The sequence below is a fragment of the Anarrhichthys ocellatus genome, unplaced genomic scaffold, assembly GCF_004355925.1.
Source record: "Anarrhichthys ocellatus isolate YVR2014 unplaced genomic scaffold, GSC_Weel_1.0 scaffold16, whole genome shotgun sequence".
Classification (NCBI taxonomy): domain Eukaryota; kingdom Metazoa; phylum Chordata; class Actinopteri; order Perciformes; family Anarhichadidae; genus Anarrhichthys; species Anarrhichthys ocellatus.
This window is the reverse complement of record NW_022280046.1, coordinates 1,734,445-1,753,843: the sequence shown is the minus strand read 5'-3', so window position 1 is coordinate 1,753,843 and position 19,399 is coordinate 1,734,445. Positions and strand designations below refer to the sequence as shown.

The 19,399-nt window shown below is 43.7% G+C and overlaps 1 protein-coding gene across 3 annotated transcripts in view; it reads right to left on the bottom strand.

Annotated features, from left to right (window-relative positions):
• Positions 1 to 19,399, bottom strand: part of sh2d3ca (SH2 domain containing 3Ca) — a 46,478-nt gene that overhangs the window by 17,151 nt on the left and 9,928 nt on the right. Inside the window, exon 1 of one of the 3 annotated variants that reach the window (XM_031855521.1) lies at positions 16,391 to 16,936. The exons of the other annotated variants lie outside the window; for them this stretch is intronic. Coding sequence (XP_031711381.1) covers positions 16,391 to 16,471 — 81 coding nt within the window. The 5' untranslated portion in view covers positions 16,472 to 16,936. Of the gene's footprint in view, positions 1 to 16,390; positions 16,937 to 19,399 lie in introns of those variants that run through there. 3 annotated transcript variants of the gene reach the window in all.

Genomic DNA, 19,399 nt, shown 5'->3' with positions numbered 1-19,399 from the left:
AACATTTTTGTAAATAACAATTCATGAACGAAATCATCCAGCGCGACATGCAAGATAACGGGTGTAATAACAGCCCTAATATCAGCCTAATTGATGCAGCAGTGGGATCAGATGACACACATTATATGTATTAGATGTTTCACTTTCTGGAAGAACCCTTCTCTAAGGTGAAAATACTGCAAGTAATTAGGCTTCTTTCATCGATTAGACTGTCTGCTTGTGGAGCACATGCTCCAAACACAACACACAGTTTCACGTGAAAGAAACTTACGATTTTGTTTGTGTATGGAAATGGAGGGAAATTAGATCCAGAACCTGTTGGGGCTAACCCAGTTTGAGATGAGAATCAAAGCTTCGACTGTAAGTAACATCAGTGTCGTCACAGACCGCGAGATGAAAGGCTATTTATATACAGTATATATATATTTTGCAGTATTGAATCCACTCTGTTTCTTGTGCACAAGCACTTGTCACACATGGGCCGTACCAGGCATTCCAAAAACACACAGATAAAAATGACAGCGCTGATGTCTCATGTGATCAGACAAGTATCAGAGAACCGGCCTCAGACGGAGAGCTTGAGACGACTGGTGGAGAGACAGGCAGAGAGTATGAGACTGATGACCATGACCTTCTACTGTCGTTAGGAATGAGTGTGTCCTACAAACACACGCACAAACACACACGGGGCTTTGACCCTTGAGACACCCTACAGAAAGAGAGACAGAGATATATATCTATATATATATATATAGATATATATAGGAGTGGTGTGAGCTGTCAGTCAGTATGGTGTCAGAGAAGAGACTCCCTAGATTGAGTGACAGCTGATGGACAGGATATGACATACAGCTCCACTCCCACTGAGACTGCAGGAAGCACAGTGTGGCTCTTCACTGCGGGGCTCCTCTCTCTTTCTCAAAACGACTCTCAATCTTCTCTACATATACACTTTCTCCGTGAGATGATGTCTTTTTCTCTTTTCCTAGGTTATCTCCTCCCTTCCCTCAACCCTGTTCTCTCTATTACCTCAATTTGTAGAGATGACAGTGACAAACGCATCATTTTAGAAAATGAAAATTCCTACATTTTGTTTTCCGACATTATTATTGATGGAAAGCCTGTACCTTATGATACCTGATCCCACAATGAGCACTGTCCTTTACTGCCTTATCGTTGACTGACAAATATAACATCTCTTTTGGGAAAATATTGACTGCAACAAAAAGATATAGATCAGATTCTTTACTCAAAATTGTGCCAAGGACTCGGAGGTATTTATAGCATCTCTAGTCCTCTGCAGGTTCAACCTCCATGAATCAGAGGACAGGACAGATGCCTGCCTGCTATGTAGCCTGAGAGACACTGCCCCGGGGAAAAGAAAGTCCTCAATTAACCCTTGTCTGCTCATGAAGCTTAATTGCTCTGACAACAGAAAGTGACCTTGATGAGCATATCAACATTTTTATCAACTCCTCTCATCTGGATTATGGCGGCTGGACAGTAAGATGACTGTTTGAAAAGAGAGAGGGGGGGGGGGAGTCATGTCCCTCCCAACCAATGGCATGTGGAAGTAACAATGAAAGCGAATGCACCCAAAAACGTCTGTTAGAATCATCCTTTGCAGCGCAGCACTGTGTGAGCCACAGCTTCTGGTACATCTCAGCCTATTAGGTCAGCTCGGGCAACAGCCCTTAAATCTCCCTTCACTGGTTACAAGTCATATAGTTGAACTGTGGATGTGTACAAAACACATGAAAACATGTCTGACCGTTTCTGATACTTTATCCACCGAACACAGTTATAAAGCTACCACCTCCCGTTGTCTCCATCATCAATTATGTTGGTATGATTGAGGGCAGCAGCTATGAAAATAAAACACAAGTTGTAAGAAATGTCCTTTAATACATCTATACAAGTATCGGCCCTCTTGTCTATGAACCAAACATCTCTTCTCTCTCTGTGTCTGACTCGACCATTCATATTTTAATTCCTCCTCCTCTGTGATTCACTTCTTTTGATGCTTTTTGTTTGTGGCTCAAAGATTTACTGGAGCATTCCCTCTCTCCATTTTCCTCCCGCTCTCTAATCAACCTGCTGAGCAACATCTATCAGCGCTTTGATAAAAAGACCATTACTGAGAGTGTGTGTGTGTGTGTGTGTGTGCTCGTGTCATCTTGCCAATAGATATATGCCGACAATCAGCTACGTAAAGGGGCTGAATGTCCTCCCTCGATGTGTCTGTGTGTTTGTTTGATTTGTTATTATTATATCTTTATCATGTTTGTATCCGCAATACTGTCACTCCTGTGAATTGAATTGTTTCTTTTCTGGGTGAGTTTTAATGACAGCGCTGTCGGCGACAATGAGAGAGAAAACAGAGAAAACATAACATATCACAGAAGAGAAAAAAAACAAAACTTTTACATCCCCACAAACGCAAACAGACGGAGAAACACATACGCACACAGATATAAATACATATGACTTTGTGATGCGCACACACACGGGAGGCAGAGAAGATTTTAATGATGTTTGACTGTTAAGTGTGACTCCTAACTGCACGTCCCTCCCTCGCCTCCTGACCCAAGCTTTCTCTGTTTCTCACACACACACACACACACACACACACACTCAGAAGAGTGAGGGGAAGTAAACATCCATTTCCCCAAAGCGTCCGCACAGACACAAACTAGCCTTTTCCCCACAAATGCACACACACTGTAAGACACAATTAAAACTAGAGACGGTGCTGATAACTTGTTAAGACCGATTGCAGCGTTGATGTCACCCAGAGCACCACACAGATACCGACTAGAGATTAGACAGATTCAATTAGACGTTTCTCTGGGTGAAATTAGATAGCTTTCCTAAACCTAATTCAATTACAATTAGTTTAATACTTCTGCTAATGACACAGCAATGTAGCGACACACATTGCGTTGGTCTAATTGCATACACAATGTAACACATGCACATTTCTATTTGCACAAGCTCACCCAATGAGGGTGAGGCTAGAGGGCAGTAGATGACTGAGGAGCCGGGTCTTAACTGAGCGGGTCAGCTTAAAGGCCTTAGAAACACATTTTCTCGTTTAGATTCAGACTGTCATCATTTACTTTTGGTTTCACAAGGGACACAAGAGGCAGTTTCCTGAGTGAAAGTTCTGTGTTTGTTTGACCTACCCACCACTCCTTCCACCCTGTGCTAGTGCACTTTATTGCTTCTTATACGCGTTGTTATGCCACGTAACTTTAAATAACGGTCGCTCGATACGCTGCGTCCTTTGCTCTGTGCGTCACTCGTACTCTGTGATTTGCTCTGCCTGAAAGCAAAGACATCAACATTCAACGTATCCGTGGTTTGCAGAAAAGTACAATGCTGATATTTTTTCCAGGCGACATAGGCTATACTATGCCAACAGCTTTTAGAAACACCTACACTTTGCACAACTACTGCATAGAAGTGTGTAGAGAGAGAGAGAGAGAGAGAGAGAGAGAGAGAGAGAGAGAGAGAGAGAGAGAGAGGGGTAGTAAAATCTGCTTGACTGCAGATGTCTGTTTGTAGAATGGAAAGACTGCAGTAATGAGGGGACGGATAGATGTCCATTAAAACAAAACCATTATCCACAATAAACACCAGATGCCACACCACTGCACATGAAACAAGACGGGCACGCGTACTCGCACCCCACTCCCCCAGACTGTCGACTCAGCAGTGCCACACCTATAGATGCCGTTGACATGGTAACTCCATACTCTGCATGCCCCAGCTGGTGTTTCCCCTGAGGAGAACTGTATGGATGTGTGTGTGTGTGTGTGTGATGGAGAGAGGTTAATGTGCCCCATGTGTGCTCTGCTCCGCCATGTGCAGCGAGGTGTACTGAAGAGGAAAACATGGCTGGTTGGGAGCAGCCATCACGGTATCCCATTGTGTGTCCGAGTGTGTGAGTGGGATCTCTTCCTATGGTTCTGTTAGTTTTGCTGTTGATTGGTCATGCAGCTCACAAAGCAATGATTCAGCTTTCACTTAAAGACATTGAAGATGGAAAAAAGATAAAGATAAAATGCCACTAAACCCCAATTTTACTGCCAAGAATGATTCTGATCTCAATCCAAATGAATTAGAATCCGATCGTAGACTCACAACAATAGCAGTAAACAACGTCATGGAGCCACGCCAGCATAAACAAACACCTCAGCAGCCCACTCAGTCACACAGCTTTTTGCTTTTTTTTTTTCCTCACAGTGACTCATGCTTTAGATTTACACACATTACAGTGTGGTGACCTGGGTTTCTGCCAACGCGGCTGAAAGGATTTGAGACGAGTACAACATTTAGCAAGTCATGTTTCCAGCTCTCAGTTGTGTTCATTGTAGCATCACTCACCATCGCTGAGGCATTATGTTGTGCTGTGGGCTTTGTTTGATGTGTTGGCATATGGAACTTACAATAACTTTGGCAGGACTGTGTATTGCATCACAACCGTCATTGTGCATGTGTGAAAAACACTAACAATACAAGGACCCACTCTTAACAACATTGCTCTGTAGCACTACTAGTGCTCAAAAACGCCACATGGTACCTTTAAAATAGGCTATTTATTAATGCATTTGCCATATTTTGTTCAGTGTGTGCACCCCACATTGCTAGTTCACATTTAGCAATGATATAGAATAAATCCCCAACACTGTTTTATAATCTGGATCACGCAGAAACTGTTTCAAAACAGTTATTTTTCAAGATGTTCATAAACCCTGACTGGCACGGCTGAATCGACCGTCCATCTTTCCGGGCTAAAGCTCAAAGTAATCAAAGAGAATTGGAGCTTTGCTGTTCAATCACTGCATTTCAGCCTGCTTTCCTTTGCCTTTCTTCACTCACCCCTCACTGCAGTGCAATTTATAGACCGCTCGAATGTACACACACGTCCGACTAATGGCTTTCCTTTACTTCTCTGCTTTATTTTGCACCACTTTTGCTCAGCTTCAGGCAAACACTGAAGACTTATTTTCTGCACTTCTGAGTTTCTCATGCTCTTTATTTGAGCATGTTTTCCCCTTAACTTCCCCTGAACTTGTCTTGTTCTTAGAAAGATTGATGTAAATAGAGTGGAGGCCAGTTGTCTCATTTCCCCTGTCTTCTTCTGTCTTTCAAGCATCACGGCTCATCTGTCCTTCTCATCTCTTACTCTCTTTCCTAATATGTACTTTATTATCCTTGCAACTCCATTACCGTTTGTCTTTTTCCTCCTCCATTCCTTTATTCCTCCACTCAAAACTCTCCTCTTTCGTCTCTTCTTAAGTTAATCATCGCAGTCCTCTGTCAGTTCATCTCTCCCTCCCTCCCTCCTGATGTAACCTGCCATCTCTCAACCACATATCATATCATTCCTCTCTCTCTGTGCACTTTCCCTCTCAGATCCACTCAGCCGGTCTGTCGGTGTGGGTGTGTAGTTGTTTGTGTGTGTGAATGTGTGTTGATGTAAAATAAAGGCAGGAGCATCACCTTGTTCCATCAGCAAATCAGAGACAGAGAGACAGACAAAGAGAGACATGTATGTTATACACACTTCTACACCAGTTTTATTTGAATTCCTAATTTTGTTACTTTGACACCCCAATCTACTACGGGCTTATACATACATAACAATGAGCACATTTAACTCAGAAGAGGTAAATATAAGGAAAGCTAGTGCAGAATATGTTCTTCATGTATAACCTGATATAATCTTTATATTTGCCTATGATGAGAGCGCATACTTTCTGATCGGTCTTCTTTGATTTTATAACCATTTCACTCACAGTAAAGAGCGTCCTCCTTTTGTCTGTAATTGAAAAAGGAGCCGTTAGTGCCTATTGACAAGCTGGACCAGCTGGGACAGCTGAAAGATGCTCGGGGCAGTTTATTCACTCGGCTGGAAACACAACTCTAACCTTTCATTTTGGCAGCTCAGAGGAGAGCTTGTGATCGGTGGGGCAGAGGGTTGGGAGAATCGTGATTGTCAGCACACTGGAAAAAGCATTCTTTTAAAATAGGCCGCATCGCGATAAATATGCTGATCGTGGTATTTTAAAAGCAGCATATTCTCACAAAGACGAACACTTTTTGCCCAGGTCAGTCGCAGTTTTTCTTCAGAAAGACACAACACAACCACTCACACACAATTACCCCGTAGGGCTGTCACTCTCTCTTCTCTGGGCTAAACCATTAATGGCTAATTTGCAGGCTTTTTGGGGTAAAAGGTCAGCACACTGATGGATGGAAGGTCTAAGGACGCATCACTACTAACCATCCTCTGTTAAAACACACACACACACACACACGCATGAATTTAAACATATATTACAACCAATCAGATGAACACAGCTGATGTACGCACATGCACACACACATCCATTCCTTGCTTGCCATTTAACCACAAGTCAGCAACATTACCATCCATACTAGATAGTGACAGGTGTGAAGGGAAACACCACAAACCCACAATGCATTTCTCCAACGCAGTTAAACAGGAAAGGGACCAAAAGGGAGGAAGCAGCAGTTGAAGGACAGGCAGCAGAGAGGCTAAATGAGAGGCGGGGGGGTTGGTGAAGAGGGAGAAGTGGGCCTTGGTTGCTTAAAATTAAAAATTTAAATCTGCATCTCTCATTGACTTGTGATTTTAAGAGGAATGCTGCAACACAGAGCAATTTATATGCGCTCTACTTGTATGTAAGTGAGTAAGAGTGCAGAGGGGCATTGTTTTGATAATACAGAAATAACAGTGCAGATTGCGGCTTGTACTTTTGAAATACATAACATAATATGCCTTTTCACTGCTTTTATTACTTCTCAACCTCAATGAAGGCTGTGGCCTAAGCCGCAGCCTCGTTACCATGGATACACGCACATATGGTGACACAGCATCTAATTAATTAATCAATGAGTGACAGCAGAGGATTAATCAGCTTTGATGGCTGAACCACGGCCAAGAAGCAGAATGTAGACGCAGACATGGTCACTCTCAGACAAACAACCACAGCTTTTGACGCAATATTATACACAAAATCTATTTAACTGTACATGCTAAGGGATTAGGCTCAACTTTAAGCTCAATTGAGATTAAAAAAAAACAAAAACAAGGATTGACTGCCTTGTAAACTTGCTTTCTCATATCGGCCTGTTAGATATGAAGCCAACAAATAGTGCTTGTTTGGGAATCCATGATGCAAACACTCACTTTAAATGGAAGGTCACAGTAGGGAAGTGTATCATGAAGAAGTTTATCTTTAGCTCAGTCACAGTGTCATCCTAGTCCCTGCTGTGTCAGTACACACACACACACACACACACACACACACACACACACACACACACAATTCTTGCCTCGTCACAGTACAAACAATGAACTATTGACTGGCCTTGGAACTTGACACATAAACACATCACACAGGAAGAGATGATGATGCAGTTGAAGATGCGAAGGCAGAGGGCAGAAAGAAAGAGACACAAAAAGGTAAACAGACAATGAAAAAGGAGAGATGGGAGGAAAAGAAGAAAGAATAAAACGGGATGAGAGAAAAAGAGACAAAAAGTGATAGAGGGAGAAAGATGCGAGAAAAAAAAAGGGAGAAGGAAGGAAGTATTATGGGTATATGATGATATAGAAATGAGGAACAGTTTGATCCCATAGGGCGGCCACGGCTGCTAATCAATCAGTTTTATCTCCCTATTACCAGCATGTATACGCACACACACACACACAAACACACAACCTTCCTTGTCACCCTTGATCATGCAGACCGTTAGAAAGAAGCACGCCCTAGAGCCGTGCTGCCATTGGCCAGCAATGATGTCATCTCTTCCTGGAGGTTGAGAAGCGAGCTGAACAATTGGCTGGCTGAGGCAGACAGTGGGAGTGCGCCGCTGAGGTATCAATTCCATTCATACAGAGGCAGCAAAGGAGCGTGTGTGTGCGTGCGTGCGTGTGTCCACTCCCCACAGAGGCATACAGGCAGAGCTATTAAGGCCGTGTCCATCATTCAGAGACACAGACAGTACCTGCTGGGATGCTCCCTAATGGACGCTCTCTCTGTTACACACACACACACACACACACACACACACACACACACACACACGCGCGCACACACTGGAATTTCGCTCAAATGCACATTATCAAATATGCAAGTAATCAAGCATGCACACACACACACACACACACACACACACACACACACACACTCAAAAAACTGATGGGGGTTGGGAGGGTTGAGATGGGTGTTGTCTCCCTGTTGTTACCGGGCTGTTGTCATGGCAATGACGATGGAGCTTTTACTGCTAGCTGGGACTTTGCAACAAACAACACACACACACACACACACTTCCATTGATGCACATGCACCTTTTGAGAGCAGCCTTGCCCTTGCAACTGCTTTGAAGCAACAGAAAAAATTGAAGAAAAAAATAAAAATCAGAAAAGGACTCACTTTCAGTGTCTGTGTGTGTGTGTGTGTGTGTGTGTGTGTGTGTGTGTGTGTGTGTGAAGGTGATTGTAAACACTCCCATGGGAGACACTAGAGTCGTTCCTCTAAGAGAAGCTCGAGGGAAATTAGCCTGTGATAGCCTGTTAGAAAGTGCTGCGCATTCACTCTCCTCTTTCTCTCTCCTCACATTTTTAACACTCCCCTCCCCCTCTTACCACCCACACCTCCCACTCCACACCCAAACACCCCTTCTTTTAGAGTATGATGTCACTCGCGGGCTTGTAATTGCCAGCATAGCTGTTGAGATTTGATCCAAGACTTCACGTGTGAACACAAGATTCAAACCAGCACCGAATCTCATTTAAACATGCTGTAGTTGAGAGTTTATATGAAAAATTCAACATGCACACTATAGATAGATACAGGTCCCGATACGGCACACCGAAAGCCATTTCCCCCAACCATGAAAATGCGATTTGAGATGTCCCGATACAGAAAATAATTGCCTTGCTGGAGGATGTTCTTTGCCTGTGCCTTGTCCATTACTCTTATATCTGGGCACTTCTATTGCTCACTTGTTACATAGAGGAAACCTAATAACTGATATCCACTGTTCCGTCTCTCTGCTTGAACCTAATCACTTTTACTAAAACCGTGCTTATGTGTATATGCATGATTTATATGTGTTGGAGCTCACGATCTGTGTCCACACTGCATGGATTCCATCTTCAGAATCTAATTTGAATTAGATCCAACAAAGCTATCACATTTCAGTCAATTAAAATCGGTTTAATCTGTATCTGTATCTGATTCACATTAACACCCCGATCTGCTTCATTAATAACCAATTCATGTTATCAGTATCTTTAGCAAATTTAGACTCTATCTGCCAAATCTCTACAAGTGAGCACCTTGTGTATCTGCAGTGGTGCTGGAACAATTAGTCAGTTACCGAACTGACAGAAAATTAATTGACATTTTTGATAATCGTTTAATCGCTTAAGCTGTTTGATAAGGACAAATGCGAGTGAAATGCAAACTGTTTGACACCTTAAAGAGTAAACAATCCATACAATCTGTCGACCCATGATTGAATACATGTGTAGGCATGTACATGTAGTGTGTCTGTGTGTGTGTGTTCACTGTCGTTCTCAGCTGCTTTATGCAAATCACCAAGAGACGCTCCAACAGCCCCAAGTCTTTTCTTTAAGGAAAATGATGCGTTAAAAACTCCGCAGAGGTCCAGGGCCCCTTTGTTACTCAAACACACTCCACCCAGTGGGATTTATTAGAGATTAAAACAGAGCAACAGCGGCACGGAAAGCTGTGAAACCTTAGCCTAAAGAAACGGACTCTGCACTGAATATTCAGCCTACATGAACAAATGAATAGTTTCCTTTCAACAATAATAATAAGGTAGTACAAACAACTTCAAAAACTTAAATGACTAGATTTGTTGTTTTTAATTAATTCGGACAACGGGCATTCGTATAGCTGTAACTAAATTAAAATGACGCTTACATCAGGACCGTCTTCATGTCTGAGCAGGTGCTATACTTCCAGATTGCATCCATTATGTATCATTTCAAACCAGAAGGCTCTACTTTTTGTTCCCAACAATGGGCATTAAAAGCACAACAAACAGCTTTTTGGTTTCATTTGGGAGAACTGAGCCTGTAAAGCTGCGGCCGGCCGACCTTTCGTCCGATAGCCTCCGCTTTCTCCGAGGTCAGCTAAGGTCAAAGATGAGGACAGCAAACAATTGCCAAACCTCCCGCTCCGAATCCCTTCAGTATGCCACGCTCCCTCTCAGCTGTGGCGTTCCCAGCATATGGTGAGCGTGGTGTGTCTGTGTGTGGATCCACAGGCATGTGTGATTTCTTCAGCAAGAGACTAGTGGAGAGACTTCAGAGGATTGATCGATATACACACACACACACACACACACACACTGTTCAGCCCTCCTTGTTTGCTTGTAAAACTAACAGACACTTGACTTCATTCACTTTAAAACTCCACATTAGAATTTGTGAGTGAATGCAGCAGTAAGAGACGACAGAGTGAGAAGTGAGAGGATAATATTATTCTTGTTCTCAATGGTGAGCAAAGTGGATGCAATACATACTGTGCTAATGGGCTATCAACCTACGTTCAATGTGAAATTACACCTTTATGTGCACAGCTACCGAGAGCTCTTTTACCGTTTCATCATCTATTTCTCTTCATCTAAAAAGGAGCGTCGACACTTTGCAGCATTCATTGCTCCATTTAAGTCCACGAACAATCAGCGTTCGATCGTAGGCATCAGTGTGATGCGATGGTTGCCGTTAATTAGCATGTCTTACCCAGCCCTCATTTTCAAAAAAAATCTGTCAGATTAAATGATGCTTAAATAAATTGTAGAAATGCAAAAAAAAAAAAAAAAAAAAAAAAAATGTTGAAAAGTTATGAGTTTCTATAAAGGGAAAAGCAGTAAAAAAAAAAAGGAGCAAAATGTAAATATTCACCAAAGTAATTACTTTCAGCCCTGCACCTTAACTGTTGAGAGAGAAGAAGATAATTATAATGCTGAGGGCCATTTCCATCTCTAACCTGCAGGCAGGAATAATCGTTCTCCTCCACCAGCCTCTGCTTAAAGGAGCCTAGTCTAAGATTAAATGCACAGCAGCACTTGCCATACGTTCCTGTTCCTATGCTATTGTATTTTAAAGCGTTCCTCCATCATGTCACGAGCGAGAGCAGACGATTACATGAAGCACTGAGCTGGAAAACTCTGATCCTGGCCTGCAGCTAAAAGCCATGATATGAAGAGGCAATTTTTTTGCATTTTTACTTGTTTGAACGGTGAGCACATTAAGCACTTGAGTTTGTTGAACCATACAGTGCCCCGAAGACACATTTCTACCAGTCAGCCCGGCCACATTGATTTAAATGACAGTACTTAAAACTCGTTCACTGAAGCCATCCCCCGATTGCTCTTATAGGTCTGACGACTGATCTGATATAGAGCAGATATATTAATGTTTGACATTTGATCTTTTATAGGAATCAAAGTACTCCTTCTACCTTTCAGAGTAAGCTGCCTTATAGGGACCTGCAGCTGAAGGACCACTTCACTCTCGGTGTTTTCTCTGACCTGCCAGGCCAAGATGAAGATTAAAAGAGAGCCTGAGCACAATGAATCAGGTGGACAAATCACTGCTGAAGAATGCGATAGCAGCGGAGTCTTTAGTGTGCTGTTAAAGCTAACCCAACACTTCCTGTATAGCTGCCTCACAGGAAGAGCCTGCAAGCGAAAGCCAATAGTAGCCTTCTTAAGTGAGGTCGAGGTGGACAGTTGGGCATAAAAAAAGACTCTGGTGGTTCGCATCGCGTCTCCAACTTTCTTTAAACCATGACCCAAATCATTCTGTCACAAGCATCCAAACCCTAACCACTGACCACTGGCAGAAAACATTCATATGAATTATTGTTGTGCGTTATCTAGGGCACAAACAATGTTTTCCTGCTGATAGGAGCACCAGACCAGAAGATGCTCAAATGGGTCACTTGGGAAGGCAATGACAAAGTATTCTGGTGTTTACGTATGAGGACTTGTTGTAGTGTTAGTTAAATCGCCAAATCAAACAAAGGTTGCAGGTGTCATAGAAACTTGTAGTAGTTAATCTGAAGAATTGTTGATCGATTACTCCGGCTTAAACTAATCCTTCTCTTCAGCTAATGCAAGAAACAAACCAAAGAAGAGTGGAGAAATATGAATGAACAACATCACAGAATGGTCTGGAGCTCTCCACACACACACACACACACACACACACACACACACACACACACACACCCTCATTCCTGCCAAAAACATCACAGTGCTCTAATGAGGATATGGACTCTGGGATAAGGCAATTTAAGCACACACGCAGGCATGCGCGAGCACACACATACACACATGCGCACACACACACACACACACACACAGCTGCCCTTCACACTATGAGCCTGAGGGTGTGACAGGCAGGCACGCCAAAAGAGGATTTGTGGTGAAAAGCTTTGGGGAGGAGGGCGAGAGGGAGAGCGAGATAGGAGTGGGGAAGAGGGGATTACATGGTGAATATTTCAATGCTAAAACATACCAATTGGCTTGGGCTCCCTTTCTGGCTTGGACAGACACAGACACACACATAAAGGACTTAGCAGGGCCGTATCTTCTACAGCTAGCTTAGCACTGACTAGAGAGAGAATGGGGTGATGAATAAAGCTAATAAAAAAAACACTGGGCCCCCCGGGGATCTGACCCATAAGCTGATTCCTGGTTAACCTGCTGTGAGTGACTGACTGGACCGAAACCAACCAAGCTCTCCCATTCAGTTCAAGACTGTGACATCATCTGGAAGTAGATGTGACCATCTTGCACGGGAGGAGAATGTATGAAACCGTGTTTTTGTTACTGTAAAACTAATAACATCACAGCACAGAGTGTGTACTGTGTAGAGGTATATATTATGTAGAGGAGGTGCTAAGGACATGCAGCCAACGGTACCGGTTCAATTTCTTTTTATCACACTGCGACCTTCTCTCGGGGATAAAGCATAGATGAGACATACAGAAGGGACATCGATGCAATAAAGCTTGCCAGTTTAATATGAATGATATATTTGTTGCAGGATTTCTTGGGAAAATCCTCCTACTGGATGCAATAAATGGAGCTCTACAATGATCTAACTTGTTTAAATAACTACAGCTGAACATTTTCAGGTGTTATCTAAAAAAAAAAAAAAAGTGTGAATTTATCAGTGTTATTTTTCAACATTTAAAAATTTGATTCACAAAGATCAAGCCGGGTAAAAATCTGAATTTCGCAGTATAGTTTGCAAAGGCCAACACCCTGTGATTTGACTGAGATGGACTCCGGTGCATAATCAGCAGCTCTTTTGCATTTACTTCTCATCTGTCTCTTCACGTTCTGTAATCAGAAGCTGTGCTTGTCACAAGAGTCCTTCAGTTGCAGTAAACTAAGGTGATCAGGATGCTCTTGCAGCAGGAAACACAAAAAAGGTTTGTACGCACAGTCAAAATCAGTATAAACAAAACGGTTGGCTTTATGGTCTACTTTATTGTCTTATTTTAACCTTACATTATTCCACAGTACGTGGCATAAACACCATGTGGTGCTGGATCGCTGAGAATCCACACTTGGTTAACAGTGTAGGGGGGACTGGATGGCGGAGAGGTGCCGTGTTGCGAGGTTGGAGGTCGACAGCAGCGTTCCAGATACGGTCGGGCTGCAGGAACGCTAAAGGACAGAGGGGCCGGCTGCTGGCTGGCATGACGGCTGCAACATGCTGGTCAGGTCAACAGGGAGGGAGGACAGAGACAGAGTCGAGGGGGGGAGAGAGCGAGAGAGAGAGAGAGAGAGAGAGAGAGAGAGAGAGGCTCGCAGAAAAGAAAGGATTAACTTCAAAAACAATTTAAGTAGAGGGGGCAGTTCTGTGTTTTTGTGTGTCCATGCATATGTCAATGTATTTGTGTGTGTGTGTGTGTGTGTGTGTGTGTGTGTGTGTGTGTGTGTGTTTTCTGGCAGTTCATGGGGGTTTTAACGTTTTAAAGCTGCGGGAGTCCAGCGGAAAGTGACATTGTCCCAGTTACATCGATGCGCTGGAAGCACTGGGTATATTACAATGAGCTGCATGTCTGTATATATGTGTGTGTGTGTGTGTGTGTGTGTGTGTGTGTGTGTGTGTCCATAGTTAGCATACTGCAGTCTAGACCAGGGGATCAAGTGTAATCTCTCTCCACTGATACAGCTGATGAATTGTCCACTGTCTCTTGATCAACATCATCTCTGCATGTTACTTGTGTAACAGTGCAGCGTTCTAAATCAATTCAGTTATAATACCTTTTGTTTTACGGTATTTGACCCATTTTTTCCGACTGCGATTATGGTTTAGAAAATCAACAGTGAAGTATCAACATGACAACGTTGTTTATTTTGAGTTTAAAAAGGGAAAATATAACGGTTAAAATAACAGCGGTGGATGCTGTGGTTACTGACCACTAATGATCCCTCGCGAAGCAGCGGCCTGCCTGAACAAGACAATCTGCAGTCATTAGGGGAGCGCTTTTTTTTTTTGGTGCTTTTTTTTTTAGGAGTAAATGATAAGAAGAACAAGATCAACACCACTGTGCGTGTTCACAATTTCACACACCAGCCAGGCAGCGAGTAATCTTTCTGTATCAGATCAAAGACGACTCCATCACACTTTGCAGGTGTCTGAGAGGAAAAAGTAAGAGTGTAAACGTCATCACAAATGGTTACCCTCCCCGGGGGGCAAGGAAACAGCATCTACATGACATTGAAATGCACAGAAGAAGTAATGATTAAAGCATCACTTCTCTGGCTTGCAGACACTGTTTGGGTTACATGACACACAGCGTTGTGCTTGACAGGCTATGTTTAATTAGGTTGGATTGGGGAATCAATACGGGTCTACAGGAAAAAATTTGCACCGTTTGTAAACAAACCCAAGTTTCAGGGAATGAAGTAATTATTTATTTTACCATAGAAAGACTCCACTTAACTCTAACCATTCAGCGACCGCTAATTAACTTACCCCCCGCCCACACACACACGTACCCCTTCCACAACCACCACTTTGCAGGCACCCCACGACAGATTGAATTAAAATAACCTAATTACTCTGAGCTTTGAAACACTTCACTCTAAACAAAAGCGGATGCCTCCAAAACCTTGAAAGAAGAGACTCTCTCTCTCTCCCTTTTTTAGGACAGACATTTGTTTTTAGAACGATAAAACAACTGAAGAAATCCAGCATGAAGACACCGACTGCCTCAGCTGGTTGTCGGGTGGGACACGCCAACACCCAACATGAGGATTACTGCCCTGAAACGCAGTTAAACCACACACACAAACTCGCCTGCTGCTTCCCCGTTTAAAGTGAAGCCATAATTATAACAACACAGTCGGCTACAAACAACGTGGCAGGGAGAGGAGAAGAAAAGAGAAGCTTGTACAACCACTTCAGTCCAGCACCGATTCACAACCCTCGGCAATAACACACTTTGGTTCTTCATAGTCTACCATTATCTCATCTATTAACCAATTATCTTTAAGTATTCTCCTTCTTTTGTCACTGCGCTCGCTCTGAAGAGTCTCATATTTGGTAATATTCCACAACCTTTGAGCTTTGCAAACCAAACATGGCAGAAACCAACAGGAAAGAGCGTCAAATATCAAGCATAACAGACACAGCGGCATACTGTACACACAAGTATACGCGTACGAAACAGACTGAAGGTGTCATTTTGTCCCAGGAATAAGGTCAGATATTAGGTTTCAGACATGAAGCCAGAATTAGACCAAAGTAAAACTGATATGCTTCACCCTACTGTACCCTTCACACACACACACACACACACACACACACACACACACTTTCTCTTCCTCTCACACACAAACACACAAATCAGAAATACATATTCCCTCTCTTTTTCCACCCTTTAGTCCCACACCCCATGTCCTCCCTCACCATTCCCCTCTATCTCTCTCCACGCCGCGCTTTCACACAGTCCATCTGACACCCAAGTACTGTACAGCAATCTATGATATCATCAGTCTGCCAGCTATAGCAGGCAGACTGACATCACCGGCTGCCGGGACAGGAGGGGAGCCAACGGCGAGCACACCTCCCGCGAATACACACACAAGCACAAACACACACACGTGCGCATAGACAAATGTGCCAAATATAAGGAAACTTGGAAGATAAATCGAATCAGGACACACACATATGCCTGGTATTGACATACTGGGTACTGTGAGCACTTTGTTACACACCAGGAATCACAGGCTCACTGCTTCTGCATCACAACACATGCAAACAAACAGAGACACATAGATGCTCACTCACCTGCACCTGTATGAAAGACCCCCGGTAGAAGCAGCATGCTGCAGCCGACAGGGCACTCCACAGACTACACCTCTCCGTCATGGTGGGTGCACACCTTTCCTCTGCTACCTTTCTCCTCTTTTTTTTTTGTTACCTCTGCTTTACCTCTCGTTCTTCTTCTGTTCTCCGTCTCCTGTCCCTTCCTTTATCTCCACCCCACCCAGGGTGTCCGATCTAAACCCCAGCTCCTGGGCTAAGCCTGTCCCACCCCTGCCTGCCTCTCTGCCTGGCTACCAGCCCCTGAACATAGTGCAACCACTACAGAACCGGGCTACAAGCTACACAGCTAACGCCACAGCACTTGCAGGCAGCTGCTGGTGACCACATCAGCTAAAAGCCACGAGCGAGCCGCTAACAGCTGGTACTGATGACAGCTAGATATATACAGCTCCTGACATCTCCACTGCTCTTGCCCTGCGCTCACGCTCTTGCTGCTCTCCCTCTCGCTGCACTTGCTGCACTTCACGCGGCTGCTAGGGATTACCTCATTGCTTGCTGATGAAAGAAGTGTGGGTGGGGGGAGGGCGGACCAGTGAGAGAGAGAGGGTGGGATGGAGGGATGGAGGGAGGGAGGGGGGGGGGGTGTATGCTAGCAGGCACAAGCAGAGAGGAGTGCTGTCGAATTGCAGGCAGAAAGCCCCACCTACCCACCCCCCCCCCCCCCCCCCAACGACCCCCGCTCAAGAGCTGAGACAATGCTGACACGGGGTGGGGTGGAGCGGGTTGAGGGGGTTGGGGGGGGATGAACTGGGTAAAACAAGGATAAAGTCGGAAAGGATGGGAGGAGAAAAAGAAAGATAATCAAAAGATGAGCTGATGAATGAAGAAGATGCAGGTAGAAGGAGAGAAAGTAGGAGGAGTGCAGCCTCCCAAAGGAATCTAACCTTTCTTTTGCCATGAAAGGAACCCAGCAGGGGTGCCCCCACCCTACCACACACACACACACACACACACACACACACACACACACACTTGAATACAAATGAATACCTTTTATGCATTTCAACACACACACACACACCACTATATATTAGTAGAGGTGGCAGGAGCTACAGAGCTTTTGGTTCCTGTTGTGATATAATGTTGATAGTTATCCCTCTGTGTGAGTGTATGTATGTGTGTGTGTGTGTGAGAGAGAGAGAGAGGAGAGAGGACAGAGAGAGAGAGAATATGTGTGTGTGTGTGTGTGTGTGTGTGTGTGTGTGTGTGTGTGTGCGCGCACACAGCAGACTATAATGACGTGTCTCTAAAAAGCCATGCAGACTGCAGCTAGACAGCTCATTATAGGCTGAAACACACAGGCAGGTGTTTCAAGGATAACATGGTGTGATTTTCACCGGCCCATTTCACATACAGACACACACACACACACACACACACACACACACACAGGCACACATACCGGCAGGGAGATGTCGGAAGGGGTGGGGCGCTGTCTCCAGAGGCCTGAGTGAGTGACATCATTGAGGACGCCTCACCATGGCAACACTGCCGGAGTACTTGACAGCATCCAAAATTCTGACACTGCATTTAGTTGGGTCTGCACCACTGCAGGGAAGCATAACGCAAGAGAAGGACATAGCCCGAGGAGGAGAGGAATATGCAACATACCAACCAGGTGATAAAAAAAAAAAGAATACAGTATGCTCCTTCTTTTTCTCCCCTTTTCTTACTTTGTCTTTGAGGTCATCTCAACAACACACGCACACACAGCATGAGAGGATGCCAGTAATCACTCTGCTAATCTGCCTCTTGAATGCATGCTAGTGGGTCACAGGCAGAGAGAAAAGGCCGACATATAAGGAGCTACAAGACACAGGATGGATTCATTAACTGCAGCGACTCCTCTTAATGTAATCTCAAATCATCCAGCGCTGGATTAGACCGATTACACAGCAGGGACACAACTAATCTCATAAGAGGGGCCCTGTGCTTTCCTTCCCTCAATCCTTCGTAATACCTTGCCAAAACCATCAAAACATACAGCATGTTACATCTGGCTGCTGCGGCACACACACGCAACTTAAAATACATGCTATAGGGAGGGGAAAAAAACATGTGACAATATGATGGATGCAAAGTTTAAAGCATTGATATTCTGCTTTGAGTTTAGCATTCAAATTGGCAATGTTAGCGGTCTAATTCCCACTCAGACAGGCCATAATGAAAATGTATTACACTGTAAGGTCCATTAGCTAAAAGCCACTCCACAAAATTAGACTTTCATGAAACATATACTTTTTATATCACACCTCCTAAATCTATTGATCAAGTGTTTTGATTTGAGGCGAAAACAATCCTGCTAAAATGAGCATATCCTCTTGTTGATTTGAGACAAATACGTTCTGAATGCTCCAGCTTGTGTTCCCACATGTCGGTCTGCATCCTCAGATGAATGTAAGCCAAACAGATATCAAACGGTTGCTTTGGGAGCTGAAACATTAAAGCAAAGTAACAGATTTACAGAGTCATGTTCTCTGGAAATATTGGATACACTAAAGGGCAGATATTCAGGCGTGTCAGTCACTTGCTTTTTTTTTTACTTACTTTTCTCCAGCAGCTAAGAAGAACTATGTCTCGAATTGAGCTGACAAGTGACTGAATGTATTCAAATACCAATACTATAAATCTATTACAGATGTGGTCGATTCACAATTTTCAATTGTCTGAATCCCACGTCATTTAACTTAGTATACAATACAATGACACGTATCCAGCAGTGCGACCAACCAGTCCATACTGTGTATTAATCAAGACAAACATAACAGACAAAAGTGAACATAAGAAAGTAAAGATCACCAATATTTTAAAAAACTTTCTACCATCAAGCTAGAGCCCTCAATGCTCCATTTCCTTTAAGATGTTTTAAATCTATTAGACGGAACGCTCCACAGGCAGGCTGAAAGAAAGATGATGGTAACTTCACCTTTTTATGTGCCTTTGGGAAGACTAAAGAGAGTCTCATTCTTA